This window comes from Coregonus lavaretus, assembly GCF_964263955.1.
Source record: "Coregonus lavaretus genome assembly, contig: HAP1_SCAFFOLD_2416, whole genome shotgun sequence".
In the NCBI taxonomy this organism is placed as follows: Eukaryota; Metazoa; Chordata; class Actinopteri; order Salmoniformes; family Salmonidae; genus Coregonus; species Coregonus lavaretus.
In genome coordinates this window covers 25,197-42,559 of record NW_028166654.1, presented here as the reverse complement: position 1 = coordinate 42,559, position 17,363 = coordinate 25,197, and the positions used below count along the sequence as shown (strand labels likewise).

Sequence of the window (17,363 nt, the reverse complement as noted above, 5' to 3'; positions counted from 1 at the left end):
GATGCTTTCCTACGGGGAGAGATTAGAGGCACAGATAGTACAATGAGACAGATATTTCACCGGATGTATAAATGTGAAACATCAGGTTGGCGTCTCCGCTCACTACCAAATATGGTGATGAGAGGAAGCCCAGTGGCCGGCAGTGGGAGAATGGAGCGAGATGGATTTTGGCCGACATTCTGCTAATACAGTTTCTACAACTAAAATCTGTAACAAACAGAGTGGACTGCGTTTTGTAGACTTTACCCTTTGCCAAAAGTTTCTTTAAATGGTGTTGTTTAGAAGGAGTGCAAAGGTGAATTGAGTTTTTACACACAAACACTTCACAGAGTAGGTGCTCCCTAATGGAAAATGCTAATAAATGCTAGATCGCGCCAATAGGATCTTACTAGCTCGTGCTTGGCTCTGCCCACCGCCTTGCTTGTTTGCCCACTATGATGTATTTGCTCTAGAAACAACAGGCTCTGGTCTATCAACAGGCTCTGGTCTATCTTAGTTATAAAAATCTTGGTAAAGGTGTCCGCATACATAGGTTCGGTTTGATCCTAGCAGAACTCGGCTAGGCAAAGCGAACGTCTGTGCTCGCATACTCTCTAAAGACCTTCACTTGAAAAACAAGAAAATAATCGGCAATATTAATGTTGTTTGTTCCTCTTGTGCCACCATAGCAACAACATAGCCAGTACAGTTCCTCAAAATAGCCCAAATTAATTAAGATAAATCAAGAAATCTGTAATAAATTGACGTCTTTGCCGAGGAGGTCTTTTTATGTCTACATGTTTGGTGCAGTATTTCTCAAGTGAAAAAATTTGCATTAAAACACAGATGATTTGTTTACATAGCAGGTTAGGATAACTAATGTGGACTAATCCACATAAATATTTGATAGCTAATAAAGTAAGAGAAGCAATGTTTCCTCTACTGAGTGCAAACTTGAACGTTGTGAAAATTCTGTGCAACTTCCAGCGCGTTTACTGTGAACACTGAGGCTGTACCCGCTTTAAGTTACAGTTTCAGACAGTGGTCAGGTAAGCTACTGTGGCTATTTGATCATAATATAGGCCTACCAGAGTGGCCTACCATCAAAAACAATGGAGAAATGCATCCCATAAAATTTTAACATGGAAATGGCTGTTCTGTCATTCGGCCTACAGTAGCAGCCAATGTGTGGTGTTCAATGTAGGCCTACATTCCATGATACCTTTTTTAAAACATGCCGGGCTTGACATTAACCTGTATATCCACTTGTCCTTCAGACAAGGAGGTGACTGAACATGTTGTTGTTTGATGCAAGAAACCACTTTACAAAATAAAATGCATTATTATTACCATACAATTATTAGAGAACCAGACAAATTATGCTACCCTCTGCCTACTTAGCTTATTCAACCCTGTCTAAAAATACAACACTGCCCCATTAAGACAAAAAAAAGCTATTTACCTGACTTGCTTTTCAAATATGTCTAGAAATGTACACGTTTTGTGATCTTGTAGGAAGCAATCACTCCCCCATTGCTGACTACAAATTATGTATAACTGGGATAATAACTCACTAACTAGCAAAGGATATGAACAAATGTGCACATGTGGCAACATGCAGCTCTCGCTCTGATCTTAAAACAAGAGCATCTACTCACCACCACTCATGCTGTAAACACAGCCCAGTTCAAAGTGAACGGCACAGATCCATATATGGCGATGGTCTATTTGCATTTAGGCCTACTGCAGCTCTGATTGGTTATGCTGCACCCGTCTGTGTAGAGTATGGCTGAGTCGTACATGTCAATGCAATAGAATCATACTCTGATGCGTTATACTTACAACAAAATCTCTTGCATAGTTAGTTTTGCATGCTAAGTCTTGCATGGTTTGTTTTGTTTCGGTATGTTGCATTGAAAGTGGCTAATATTGCGTTGATTCGATCACAATTCCCACAGTAAAGGGAAATGTTGATAGTGTTAACTAAGGGGGGGAAACTCTAGAAAGTTGAGTGAAGTTCAATCTCATGCTTCTCTGTGTGGGCTGATATTTCTTCTACAAGGCAGTCCCGGGAGCAGCTTAGAGGGATCATTAAAGAGAAGTCTAACAAGATCCTTCACAGATATAATAGTCTTATTTCTAAATATGTATTTAATGTAGAAAATGAATGTCACTTTTGTGAATTGGAAATTGAGACCGGAGAGCATTTATTTTGTGATTGTTTGCATAGTGAAATATTTTGGACAGATATGAAAATATATATTAGTGACAAGATGGGTAAACCTATAAGCATTACCAAATTTGATATTCTTTTTAATTTTACATACATGCACAGAGACTGCCAATACATTGTGAATTTGTTCATTTTATTGGGAAAATGTTTAATCCATATGAAGTTCATAGGTTAAAAAAACATTGCAATATTTTTCTAATTGATTTACAATATTATATAACATCCCTAAAATATATAAATACCAAATTATCAAAGAAGTTTGTACAGTAGGCTATTTGTCAAAATGTGACTTGTCTATGGTTCCTTGTGGCTCAGTTGGTAACGCATGGCGCTTGCGTTGCCAGGGTCATGGGTTCGATTCCAATGAGGGACCTGTACCACAGTGAATGCACTCACTACTGTAAATCGCTGTGGATAAGAGCGTCTGCTAAAATGGAACTTGCCTATAGCTAATATACTTTTCAAATGTTATTTGTCACATACACGTGTTTAGCAGATGTTATTGCGGGTGTAGCTCCGACAGTGCAGTAATATCTAACAATTTCACAACATATACCCAATACACACACATCTAAGTAAGGAATGGAATTAAGAATATATACATAATTTATATGGACAAGCAATGACAGAGCGGCATGGACTAAGATACAGTAGAATATTATAGAATACAGTATATACAGTATATACAGTGGGGAGAACAAGTATTTGATACACTGCCGATTTTGCAGGTTTTCCTACTTACAAAGCATGTAGAGGTCTGTAATTTTGCAAATTACCTGAGTTTCTGTAAAATGCAAATTAATTACTTAAAAATCATACAATGTGATTTTCTGGATTTTTGTTTTAGATTCCGTCTCTCACAGTTGAAGTGTACCTATGATAAAAATGAAAGACCTCTACATGCTTTGTATTAGGAAAACCTGCAAAATTGGCAGTGTATCAAATACTTGTTCTCCCCACTGTATGAGATGAGTAATGCAAGATATGTAAACATTATTAAAAAGTGATTAGTGTTCATTTCTTAAAGTGGCCAGTGATTTCAATAGGCAGGAGCAGCCTCTAATGTGCTAGTGATGGCTATTTAACAGTCTGATGGCCTTGAGATAGAAGCTGTTTTTCATTCTCTCGGTCCCAGCTTTGATGCACTTGTACTGACCTCGCTTTCTGGATGATAGCGGGGTGAACAGGCAGTGGCTCGGGTGGTTGATGTCCTTGATGATCTTTTTGGCCTTCCTGTGACATCGGGTGCTGTAGATGTCCTGGAGGGCGGGTAGTTTGCCCCCGGTAATGCGTTCGGCAGTCTGCAACACCCTCTGGAGAGCCCTGCGGTTGCGGGTGGTGCAGTTGCCGTACCAGGCGGTGATACAGCCCGACAGGATGCTCTCAATTGTGCATCTGTAAAAGTTTGTGAGGGTTTTAGGTGCCAAGCAAAATTTATTCAGCCTCCTGAGGTTGAAGAGGCTCTGTTGCGCCTTCTTCACCACACTGTCTACGTGGGTGGACCATTTCAGTTTGTCAGTGATGTGTACGCCAAGGAACTTGAAGCTTTCTACCTTCTCCACTGCAGTCCCGTCGATGTGGATAGGGGGGTGCACCCTCTGCTGTTTCCTGAAGTCCACGATCATCTCCTTTGTTTTGTTGACGTTGAGTGAGAGGTTATTTTTCTGGCACCACACTCCCAGAGCCCTCACCTCCTCCCTGTAGGCTGTCTCGTCATTGTTGGTAATCAAGCCTACTACTGTTGTGTCGTCTGCAAACTTGATGATTGAGTTGGAGGCGTGCTTGGCCACGCAGTCATGGGTGAACAGGGAGTACAGGAGGGGGCTGAGCACGTACCTTTGTGGGGCCCCAGTGTTGAGGATCAGCAAAGTGGAGATGTTGTTTCCTACCTTCACCACCTGGGGGCGGCCTGTCAGGAAGTCCAGGACCCAGTTGCACAGGGCGGGGTTCAGACCCAGGGCCTCAAGCTTGATGATGAGCTTGGAAGGTACTATGGTGTTGAATGCTGAGCTATAGTCAATGAACAGCATTCTTACATAGGTATTCCTCTTGTCCAGATGGGATAGGGCAATGTGCAGTGTGATGGCTATTGCATCGTCTGTGGATCTCTTGGGGCGGTAAGCAAATTGTAGTGGGTCTAGGGTGACAGGTAAGGTAGAGGTGATATGATCCTTGACTAGTCTCTCAAAGCACTTCATGATGACAGAGGTGAGTGCTACGTAGCTCTGGATTTATTCATTATTTATTTAATGTTTTTGGGGTCTTTTGTTATGTGTGATATGTGTATACTGTTTTGTACAATGTTCGTGTAATGCAAAAAATATATATTATTACAATAATTCTAGAGCTCAGACTTTCCGACCTACAAATCAGCGACGTCATGATTGGACTATTTGTTTTTGTTTCTTCGAGTTCCCAGTTCTCTTGAATGCACCATAAAAGCAGCATTGGAGCAGAGTATGCCCAAAGAAAAAAAATTATGTCAGTCTGCTTCGTGAAGCTCCCCAAAATTAGAGTTTGCTCTTAATTTAAGTTTAGGCATAAGGTTAGCAGTGTGGTTAAGGTTAGGTTCAAAATCACATTTTAAGAAGAGAAATTGTAGAAACAGGCAGGCTTTATGACTTTGTGGCTGTGGTAACTACTGACGACCGCTTAGAAACTCAGGTAAGAGCAGACAAGGAACGTTGTTTGTAATGTTTGTATACTCTATGTTTGTTCATTCTATATTGTATATTTTGAATTGCTTTACAATAAAATAAAATAATAATAAAAAAAGGTTAGGATAACTAACGTGTCAGGTTAGTATCATTAACGTGGAAGGTTCGGAGAATGAGGTTAAGGTTAGGAAAAGGGTTAGGCTTAGCTACAATGCTACAGTTGTCAACAACTGTTGGTTTTCCCGACATAAAATAAACTGCCACGGACTAATGGCTAGCATCAATGGGTGTAACTTGATATCAAGAAACACCTATATCAGAAAACCCCCATAATTGCGGTCTGCAATTACACTCTTCTAATAAATAAAAAAAACCTGCTGAAGACCAAAACGAACAAAAACGACACAAAATGTCGTCATAATATATGCGCGAACTGTTTCGACTAGGAAGCATATGGTAAGCTTTTAGGCCTAGCCTACACGAATCAGTCTTAACATTTACATTTAAATTTTAGTCATTTAGCAGACGCTCTTATCCAGAGCGACTTACAGAGTTTTTTTTAAACATATACAAAACATTTTAATATATATTCCATACAATATTGTTTTCGCATGCATAATAATTTGTATTCCAATCTATAGCCTATCAACCAAATAGAAAGATATCAAACATTTTTGTCAAATTATGCAAACCAGCAGATGTACACCATCACTCCACCAACTCACCAATAAATTAAAATGTCATATAGAGGATAAAACACTCACTTTAGGACGCAGAAATGTCCTCAGATCCTGAAACGAACTATGACTGATTTCTTCCTCGACTGTGAGTAATTGGGTTAGAATATCGATTAGCTGCGTAATGACACTTTCACGCGCATTTTCTGCTATTGTCCGGGCCGCGGCTGACGAGTCTTGGTTGGTTGTCACTTCTTTTAGTCCAAGTTTACTGGGCCTACTTATCGCTGTTTGGTGAGAGCGCACATTCTGTAGCAACTTCAGCGCTTCTGTTTGGTGCTCCATAGGACTGTACTGCAACGTTGCCGTCTCCATTTGGGCCGCTCTCTGTGTCGCTCTCTGTAGCGCGATTGCACCTAGGTGCGGCTGAAGTCACAAGAGTCTCCAAAATAGTCAATAGTCTCAACCTCTCCCACTCACGCGCCAATTGTTGTGCTATCGCTGGTATTTGTGGTATTTAAATGTTAATGACAGACACTTTCCCAACACACACACACACTTTTTCAAATCTGTTTTCTTTAGTCAGCGAAAAGGGCCACAGGGAGTTGGAAAATGAGGAACCAAACCTAAACTAAACACATCTAAGAACATCCCGACTGTACAAGGTTTAGACTATATAAGAGCACACATCAGCACCTTGTCCTTATGCAGATTGCAGTTACTGTGTACTCATGAAGAGCATCTGGAAAGGCTGAGAGGAGAGAAGTGTATGAATGTGGGCATCTCTATTCAATAGATCCGTCTCTCTGCTATCTTTCTGCTATCAAATACAAGCGGGGGGGGGTATTTAATTTACACTAATTTGAAGGCCCAGGTAAGTGCTGATGAGGGAAAGGCAATGAGGAGAGTATTGGGATGCACCGAGTTGCATGCTGGGGGCTAGTGTGTGAGTAATCTTCACCAGCTGACGACCAGTGGTGACCGAGAGGGTGTCCCCGCCACCCCGTGGCAACTCCAGGTGTCCCGCGGCAGTCACTACAACAACACAGAGCTCACCCAGGAGTCTCCCACAAATTGAATCAACCTGTTTATAATATCTAAACATAATTTTGTCAATGTGGTTACTATGTTGAATCAACGTGGAGATCATTGGATCATCAACAAAACATTTAGGTACCGATTTATCCCTTTTATGTCTACAGTATTTATAAAAAACTTCCCACTGAGCACACAGTGGTTGAATCAATGTTGTTTCCACTGAACCAGCGTGGAATAGATGTTGAATTGACGTCTGTGCCCAGTGGGTTAGCAAGCATATGTAGAAACATTGTTGATTCTTTGAAAACTGTCAGAACTAAAATGCCTTTGTGGAGTTCAACATTTAATTTCCTAAATTATCTCAGATTCTCAAATTATGTGCTTAAAAATAGAGACCAACTCTACATACTTAGAGCAGTCGGCAGAATCGTGAGTTCACGTCGTTGAGGTGGCCATTTTGAAAAGGTGTGTTGTCTCCCAGAAAAGGTGTGTCTTCGTTGGTGAGGTCACTGGAATGAGAAGCAGGCGCCGTGGTTTGGCCATTCGTTGAGGTTTCCTCTTTTCTCACACTGTCTGGTTCATCTGTGTCTAAATGGGACAAGAAAGACTCCTTTATCTGGCTGTATCATATGAAACTAAATCTTTCATAACTTCTGATATGTAATGAAGGCTGTATAACTAGTGCAATAAGAAACTCATTTTGTTTTTGTTTAATAACATTTATTACCCCTACTAGCTAGCATTTCGAACAAACCCAATTGCCTCACCTCTCTCGCTCTCTCCCGCCCCCTGCTGGTTGTCTCTGTACACGCATGGCTCTCCTGTCCCTCTGGCCATGATGGCGTCCTCAGACACACACAGGTTCTGAAGCAGGAAGTAGGTGGTCATCAGGCCTTTCCCCTTCACCTGGATCTCTCCTCTTTCCAGGATGTCAAAGCCCTTATCCTCCAGCGCACTGCGGATAGGTAGAGTTAGAGAGAATCCGAACCATAAAAACTGAGTTGTTCGGCCAACTTTATTGGCAAATCTGAATGGGAGCCATGTTGGCACTACCTGTATGTGGAGGGGCTGAGGTGTATGTGGTCAGGCACACCGTGACTCTCCATGCGGGAGGCAGTGTTGACCGTATCTCCAAACAGGCAGTATCGAGGCATCTTGTCTCCTACCACACCAGCCAACACTGGACCTGTGTGCAGACCCACCCGAATCTGGTACACACACACACACACACACACACACACACACCGTCACTTCAAATCACAATTCCATAGCTTCGTTAAAGAACAACTAATTTTGGACCGTAAAGTCACCTGGATGGGTTGCCCAGTGATAGGGTTGGTCACCTCCCGGGCAGAGATACGCATCCCCAGGGCAAAGTTGGCCACCCGCTCTGCATGGCTGTCAGCTGGAATGGGAACCCCACCCACCACCATGTAGGCATCTCCAATAGTCTCCACCTGGAAGAGCCAAGGCGTTCATAGCACTCATTGAAAGGTTGGCTGCATCTCAATAGTCTAAGTATTTTCTTTCCCTTATCTCCTCTCCTTCATTCAACCTTTCATTTACCCCTTCATGTATCTCTCTCTTTCTCTTTGTATACCTTGTACACGTCATGGACGCTGGTAAGGCGGTCGAACTTGGAGTACATGGAGTTGAGCATGTTGACGATCTGGATGGGCTCGCAGGCAGCACAGATGTTGGTGAAGGTGACCACATCACTGAACAGGATGGTGCACACCTGGAACTCACCTGAAACAGGGGGAGGCAGGGAGACGTGTGAAGCAGAGATGTTTGTAACGGCCACACTTTTCATTACACAGGTCTTATACCTCATTTGAAGAGTAGAACAAAATAAAACGCAGCAGATATGCTGGCCCTGTCTGGAGGACCAGGTACATATGGAAATGGGCAGACAATGCCATCGCACCTGCTTCCACCCTCTTTCCCTCCTTCAGCTGGTTGGCTACGTGGCGAGGCAACATGGCGTACAGCAGAGTCTCCGTCTTCTTCTTCTCCACCTCTAGGTGGCGTGAGAGGATCCTCAGCTCCTCCTATGAAATTACAACATGATAGACAAAGAGGATGAGAAAACAGTGAGATATGATGAGAAACGGACAAAGAAGGAGAGATATATGTGCCTTTTTGCGCTCTAGCTGATTGGACAGCTCCATCTCAGCCAGACGCTGTTGGTTGAGCAGGATGAGGTCTCGGGTGGTGTCGTGCTGGGCGATGTCGGAGATGTGCAGACCCCTCTCCTCCAACTCCTGCAGGCTGCGCAGCTTCGGGGAGCACAGGTACACCATGCAGCCCAGAGACTCCATCCACACCATCTGACCTGGGTACAGGTCACATTATATCTACAGTAGCTTTGATTGGACTGATCATGTCAACATCATACTTTCAGAATCTTAGCTAGCAGTCATCATCATGAATGAATGAAGTCGACAATCTACTGGCAAATCCTTTTTAATCCTTGTCATATGAGCTAGAGCTACGACCTGAAGATCACTGACGTCATCATGATTCAACCTTTTTTTCCCCCGAGTTCCCAGTTGTCTTGAAAGCACCATAAATCCAGAGAATGACAGACTTTGATGACAAAGTTTGATGACAAAATTTGCCCACGAAGGACCGCCGCACCACCTTCCTGTTCAAGTGAGCACAGCACAACAAGGTGAGTCCGAAAATGTATTGTATGCTGCTGCATAAATGATGGAATATGCCAGGGAGATATGTATACTATAGCTAAGAAAGTAATACTAAGTGTATGTTGTGTAGTAAGATGTTAGTAGCCCATGTGCCTCACCCTAATCATTTGGTCTATTTTCACCTACTGTTCTGACTTGGTGGTGCACATGTAGCCTATAATCAGTTTTTGAGAAATCATTTGTCTTGCCTTTTAATCATTATATGTGTTATTGTTTTTACCATCGAGGACCACTTTGGAAACAAGCGTTTTAATTAATACTTTCAAGTGATATTCTCTGGGTCCACATTGTACATTTTGTTGTATATGTCTGTTATTGGTCCTCTGTAGCTCAGTTGGTAGAGCACGGCGCTTGTAACGCCAAGGTAGTGGGTTCGAGCCCCGGGACCACCCATACACAAAAATTAAAATGTATGCACGCATGACTGTAAGTCGCTTTGGATAAAAGCGTCTGCTAAATGGCATATTATTATTATTATTACTCAAAATAAATTCAATTCAATCGAATATTGTAAGAGCTTTCATTGTCTGCTTATATGCCCCCTTTATTTATCCTATGGTTCTGACTTGGTGTACAGGGAGAACACTGAAAGAACGGTGATGGCCTCATGTTCTGAATTCTGTCGCTGTACATTTCAAAAGTGCTGAACAAATAGTTATATTGACTACGTCTGTCCTAGCTCGCTCATTAATGTCTTAATCGAAATGACGGATTGCCTCTTATTCACTTGTCTTCCCCTTATGCCATAGTTTGTACATCTCAAGTGTCAGTAGAAACCACATTTGTTTAAGCAAGTCAGCCATATCAACTATGTTCTTTTTTAAAGGCAGCAAATGAGGCTGAATGAACTGTTTTGCTGACAGACAAGGCTCTGCTGATAGCCAGGTGTAGCAGTGGTAAGATGTTGGGACTGCTGTTGGGACTCTGCTGTTGGGACAGCTTTATATAGGCACTAACAGTTTGTGGGCACCGTTTGTCACCGTTATAGTACAATTAATCTATTGTTTAGTGTTGTGTAGTGGCTTTGCTGGCATGCATCCCACTTTTTTTTTTTTGTTGCCCCAACAAGATTTACATGCTAAAATCGCCACTGGACACAATGCAGAGCCAACCTGCACAATCAGACGTCGGATCAGAGAAGGGGAGTTTGATTGAACCTCTGAGTTTGAGCATGGACTGATGCTGAGAGGCCAGCGGCACCATCTCCCGTCTGGTCTTCAGGACAAACTGGCTGTTGATGAACTTCCTGATGCTCTCGATGTTGAAAGTCACCTGCGGATGGACAATGCTGAAGTACTCATCCAGACGGATGTCCATCGTCTGCAGCCCAGGGACAAACTTCTGGATGTTAACCCCAGTCTGCTTCACCTTCAGCTGGGCACACAGAGAACAGAGTACTGATAACACTGTACCAATAGGACTAATAGCTGCTTTATTATCGTTTTTCATCAACTTAGAAAGATACAAGTTGCCGCTAACCAAAATAGGGAAGACTTTTACCCTAATTTGACAATTGTAAACTGTGCCTTACCTGTTTATCAAAGACAATGTGGAAAGGGAAGGCGTTGCAGAATGCTTGTTCCTCCATCCACAGCTTATCTGGATAGCAGGGTGTGAACGACTTCAGAAGGTTGTCTGTGGGGGGAAAGAGACGCAGAAGCTTCCCAATCGTTCTCATATCAACATGAAAGCGTCCAACAAACTTTGCTTTTGGAGTGAACACTTCAAGTAAAGAAAGAGCCCAACCTTTTCCAAACATGACAACGCTCCTAACCATGCCCCAACGTGATCTTTTCCCAGCAGGGCAGTGGGGCAGACTGGCACACCTGGCTCTCATCCTCTCCAATGCCGCCGCCTGATGCTGCTACCAGACCAGAGGAATACACCAGGGATCTCACACGCAACTCCTGGAGGCCACAGTCTGCTTAGTGTAGACTACTTTGCTCTTGTTTTTTAACCCTCTAGACCTCATTCTACTTTCATTCCATTATAACACATACATGTCATACTGAAACACTGCTACTTGACTCTTGTTTTGAATCATGACAAATTAAAATAACAAAATTAACTTCTCACCCTCCTATCACTCTCCTCATCCTCCTTCGTTACGTCCTTGTTCTCTCCTTCAGGCCGGAAATCCCTCTTTGACCCTCTGCTCCTCTGAGAGACCAGGAAGACCACATGCTCTTTCTTCCCTGTGCGCTCGTCCTCCTCTGATTGGTTAAGGATGGTCATGCTCACTTCACTGTCAAAGAAGTCTTTGGCCACCGCCTCAATGATGCCTGCACAGAGAGAAAAGAGATACAGTAAGCTTGTTGGATTATAGGTACATTTTAGGTATGGATGATTACCGTACCTGGCACAATGTGATATAGGCCTTTCCTGTCAGAGTAGTAATGAAGCAACATCCTCCCATCATCACTCTTCTCCACACGGAACGAGGGAGCATTCATCTCCTGGAAGAAGGATATTTAGTGCATACATTAGAACAATCATAGTTTTTATCTGGGGTCTAATGTATTGAAATACATAGAAGATTATCCATTGTAGAGGCCGTAAAGAGAAGGTCACCTGGTAGGAGAGAGCCAGGTAGCTGTGAAGGGCATCCAGGTTCTCAATGAATTCCACCAGGTTCCCCCCTAGCGTACGGAGCATGGTGTCGTACCCCGACATTTTACAGAAGCTGAAGAAGTACTCCCCGAAAAGCTTCAGCACCACTTCAGAAGGCAAGTCTGTGGCCACAACACCACCACATCATCATTGTCATCACTATATCATCACCAACCGTTAAACTAAATGGTGCTTATCTCTCCCCTTTGTTTGGGACTGCGGACTGTCCCGTAATTCTAACCCTGACACCGTGTCATGTCCACAGGCTCCCTTGTGACCCCTTGGGTATAGGACACCTGGGCCACCTTTGGGTCACCTGTGCCACACCTAGAGGGCCTCAGCGGGGATGTTGTTAACACCTGACCTCACCTGGAGGGCCTCAGCAGGGACGTTGTTAACACCTGGCCTTACACACACCCTCCCCCGAGAAGGTAGACACTCCTAACCACTGATATAAGGGTATCAAAAACACTGACCTGTGTTTCTGGTCCAAGATAAAACACAGTTCTAGAATAGTAAAGAACGTAGAGACGGGTACTTACCCAGCATAGTACATGCCTCCTGCACCAGACGCAGAGTTATGACATCATCGTATATCTCATAAGTCATGAACGTGTCCTGGACCTCTGCCAGGGTCCTGAAGAGACAAAGAGAGAATTGGCATACTCATGTCCTGAATCATTTCACATTTATATCAACAATTACTTAGTACACAAAACACCAGACCTCAGTTTCTCCCATGTTTCTTCACCAAATTTCTCAATGACCAGAGATTTCAGACAGGTGTTTATGAATCCGTACTGCAAACACAAAACAGCGAAGAAGAAAAGAGATATGAGATATTATAGTTGTCAAAAGCAAAACTAGAATGAGTTGATGTTAAAATCAACAAACAGACATCTTGGTACTCACCATCTCTCAGCTATCTCTCTGTCCTCGTCCTCCTTGTTTGTACTCTCTATGTACAGAACCCTCACTCACTCACATACACACATACACACACACACACACACACAGATGATGGAATTACTCTGCCACCACATGGTGAAAATGTGACATTGCATGGCAACCAGTCCTTTCTTCTTGCACGAATCCTGTCTTCAATACTTCCAATGATTTTATTATTCTCAATGTGTATTCTTTCTCTTGGTAGTTGATACAATATACACAGAGTGTATAAAACATGACATAGGATGACCAAGTGAATCCAGGTGAAAGCTATGATCCCTTATTGATGTCACCCTTTAAATCTACTTCAATCAGTGTAGATAAAGGGGAGGAGACAGGTTAAAGAAGGATTTATAAGCCTTGAGACAATTGAGACATGGATTGGATTGTGTATGGGTGCCATTCAGAAGGTGAATGGGCAAGACAAAAGATTTAAGTGCCTTTGAACGAGGTATGATAGTAGGTGCCAGGCACACCGGTTTGAGTGTGTCAAGAACTGCAACACTGCTGGGTTTTTCACGCTCAACAGTTTCCCATGTGTATCAAGAATGGTCCACCACCCAAAGCACATCCAGCCAACTTCACACAACTGTGGGAAGCATTGAAGTCAACGTGGGACGCTTTCAACACCTTGTAGAATCCATGCCCCGACGAATTGAGGCTGTTCTGAAGGCAACTCAATAGTAGGAAGGTGTTCCTAATGTTTTGTACACTCAGTGTATGTCTTTATATCAGTAGTATAGAACACTCACACAGTTGCCTGAACTTTTATTGGTTGGAAGTCCTTGTCCATGGTCCTGAAATAGTGTCGAGGTCAATGTTGCAGGCTGCATGTGAGATGAAGGGTTAATAGCCTTATTGCATTTGGCCTATTTGAGGTACATAACGCATTACAATGTTTGGATGCAAAAGTACGCTGTTTTATTTTTCTAATATATGAGGATTACTTGACATAGTCTGCAAAAACCATAAACAGTTGTAAAGTTTAGACGCCTGTCTTTTCCAACCGTTTTCATGACTGAACACGTGATAGATTAGGCCCTGTATTTTGTAGTGGCAATATAAACTACACTGTTATGTTTTGAATCCCAACGATTTCAAAGAAACAATTATGATTGCGCTGCCTATGCTTTCCCACAAGCTATAAATGCTGTTGTTCCCCCAGTTACATTTTACAAGTGTCAAAACACATCACGTGTAACACAAGACAAGACAAAACAAGACAAGTCACTAAATTTTAAAAACTGGTACTTCCTGGTATGCCTTCCAAAAAACAAATGTCTCCCTAAAGTAAAGTTACTTTGATCATTGTTGTAAAAGGTGGATTTGCTCATGATCAAAGTAATGTTCATGTTCAGTTTGTCTGAAATTTTCAGACCCCTCAAGGAGGGTCAAATGTCAAGATGATTTGGAATCAAACAAACAATGATTTGGAGTGAACTATCACGTGAATTACTTTTTTAACTCCCTCAGGACATTATGTCACAGCAATTTTTATTTTACAATGATCAGTCAGTCATAGCAGTTGGCAATATTTTCTGTTAAACTTTCATTCAATGTACTTTTCCAAAATAAATCCCCTCCATCAGTAAAGTGCTTATATGTGGTGTGTAAAAAGAGACCGTAGAGAAATCATTCCCAGACCATCTCTGGTGTAACTTCAGGATGAGAAGAATCAATAGCCTACAGCAGAATCAAGTGCAGCATTGCCAAAGGAGAAGCAGGTAAGACCTTGAAAGTTTATTTCTTTAAATACTGAGTTTTGAGCTTTTTGTGTTAGATGGGTTTTGTAATCAGTATGAGTCATTTGACTTGGAGGGTAATGAAATAACAACGCTGTAAATTATAAGCTAGAGACACTAAAACACAGATAAAATACAGTTTAGAGCATGGAGGCTTTTCAGTTGTAATATGAATAATACTTCAACTACAGCGGAACATACGGTATAAACTCATACTATATTTCCTGTCTTGTTCTACACAGGGACGTTGTGTGAATGCTCACTCTGGGGCATGGATCACCATGAAGACTTGGAGAGAGAACCCACTCCTCAGCACGCCTCCCTATCAGAGCCAACATCAGAAAACAACAGATACCGGGGCAGTTTCTACCCTCATCTCTCCAAATGCGCCAACATCGAGGTCGATGACAGAGAAAATAAGGAAAACCATACAAGGAAAGAGGTGGGGAACCAGAGATCGTCTCATCAAGAAAAGAGACTGGTCCAAGGAGACCAAGTAGTGAGGAATATGGCATCATCATTCTACAGAGCGGTTTGGACCAACAGGGAGAGGGAAGTCATCAGGAGCCGGACGGACACCGGTACCCTGTCAGCCGTCATCTCCAAGCCTGACGCAGAGTCAAACTAAAAACGATGTAGTGTAAAGCCCGCCTCTTCATTCTCCATGGACACATTTAACAGTGGCTTATGGAACAAGGTTATTTATTTTGTATGTCATTTTATTATCCTTCATAACCTGTGCTTGTTATCCTGTTCAACCCTTCCTGTGAATTAAATAGCCCTATAGGCCTATTGCTTATTCCATTTCTTTGATTGAAGGATGTTCATTTATTGGCTGTGAATGTGCAGTGTTTATACATCGTTTTTTCAACTATTTATTATTGATGGAGACGAAGCCAGCCTTCACATTCACCATCACTGGAACACTGTAACAGGATAGCATGGAATTAATAATGTACTCTATTCTGTATTGATGTTAGGATAGGCCTGCACTTGTTTCTTATCATTGTTCCTTTCCATTCAATGTAGGTCCATTCTAGATAGTGAAGATAGATATTTAGGTCTATGCAATATCTATCTAGGTCTATGAAAAGACTATTCTGTAGATGTTAGTTACCATAACTGCCCTCAGATCCAGGTTCATAAGGAAGGACTTATGAGAGTAAAATTCTGTTGTACATTTATGTTCAGTAATTTTTCTTAGAAACAGCACACCACATGTTGCTAACATTTTCTCCGTTTTATTTCATTTGAAAGTTGCTATTGTCACTCCACCAGAACACAAGTCTAGACTATTCAATGATTACCACCATTTCATATGGGCACAACATACAGTGCCTTCAGAATGTATTCACACCCCTTGACTTATTCCACATTTTGTTGTGTTACAGCCTGAATACAAAATTGATTAAAAATATTACACCCATCTACACACAATACCCCATAATGACAATGTGAAAACATGTTTTTAGAAATTCTTGCAAACGTATTGAATATTAAGTACAGAAATATCTCATTTACATAAGTATTCACACCCCTGAGTCAATACATGTTAGAATCACCTTTGGCAGTGATTACAGCTGTGAGTCTTTCTGGGTAAGTCTCTAAGAGCTTTGCACACCTGGATTGTACAATATTTGCCCATTATTCTTTAAAAAAGTATTCAAGCTCTGTCAAGTTGGTTGTTGATCATTGCTAGACAGCCATTTTCAAGTCTTGCCATAGATTTTCAAGCCGATTTAAGTCAAAACTGTAACTAGGCCACTTAGGAACATTCAATGTCGTCTTGGTAAGCAACTCCAGTGTATATTTTGCATTGTGTTTTAGGTTATTGTCCTGCTGAAAGGTGAATTTGTCTCCCAGTGTCTGTTGGAAAGCAGACTGAACCAGGTTTTCCTCTAGGATTTTGCCTGGGCTTAGATCTATTCCTTTTCTTTTTATCCTAAAAAACTCCCTAGTCCTTGCCGATGACAAGCATACCCATAACATAATGCAGCCACCACCATGCTTGAAAATATGAAGATGATACTAAGTGATGTGTTGTGTTGGATTTGCCCCCAACATAACGCTTTGTATTCAGGACATAAAGTTAATGTATTTGCCACATTCTTTACAGTTTTACTTTTGTGCCTTATTGCAAACAGGATGCATGTTTTGGAATATATTTATTCTGTAAAAGCTTCCTTCTTTTCACTTGTCATTTAGGTTAGTAGTGTGGAGTAATTACAATGTTGTTGATCTATTCTCAGTTTTCTCCTATCACAGCCATTAAACTCTGTAACTGTTTTAAAGTCACCATTGGCCTCATGGTTAAATCCCTGAGCGGTTTCTTTCCTCTCCGGCAACTGAGTTAGAAAGGAGGCCTGTATCTTTGTAGTGACTGGGTGTATTGATACACCATCCAAAGTGTAATTAATAACTTCACCATGCTCAAAGGGACATTCAATATCTGAAATCAAATCAAATCAAGCTTTATTTATACAGCACATTCCAGACATGGAATGCAAGTCAATGTGCTTCACAGGAAAAAACAAATAAATAAACAATGAAAATAAAAGCTGAAATATTTACTACACAACAAACATAAGTTAAAAAACAAAAGAATGACACACAACTGAACAACTAAAAAGCATTCTATGGAAAAGCAAAGCTAAAGATATGTGTTTTAAGATATTTTTGTAATATGTCCACAATTTCGGCCCCCCTCAGGTTCCCTGGCAGGCTATTCCAGAGGCTGGGGGCATAATAACTAAAGACTGCCTCTCCATGCC

At 41.8% G+C, this 17,363-nt stretch overlaps 1 protein-coding gene across 1 annotated transcript; it reads right to left on the bottom strand.

Moving 5' to 3' along the window:
* Nucleotides 1-6,703: 6,703 nt before the first annotated feature.
* LOC311114451 (guanylate cyclase soluble subunit beta-2-like) lies at nt 6,704-12,972 on the bottom strand. The gene is made up of 16 exons (XM_084189703.1): nt 12,815-12,972; nt 12,629-12,702; nt 12,445-12,539; nt 11,864-12,024; nt 11,649-11,748; nt 11,369-11,574; nt 11,039-11,153; nt 10,824-10,927; nt 10,450-10,666; nt 8,723-8,919; nt 8,512-8,635; nt 8,185-8,333; nt 7,895-8,041; nt 7,638-7,792; nt 7,352-7,539; nt 6,704-7,172 (listed from the first exon to the last, which is right to left on the bottom strand). The coding sequence occupies exons 1-16, from the start codon at nt 12,815-12,817 to the stop codon at nt 6,994-6,996; spliced, it is 2,214 nt and encodes a 737-aa protein (XP_084045829.1). The 5' UTR covers nt 12,818-12,972; the 3' UTR covers nt 6,704-6,993.
* Between the last annotated feature and the right edge of the window lie 4,391 nt (nt 12,973-17,363).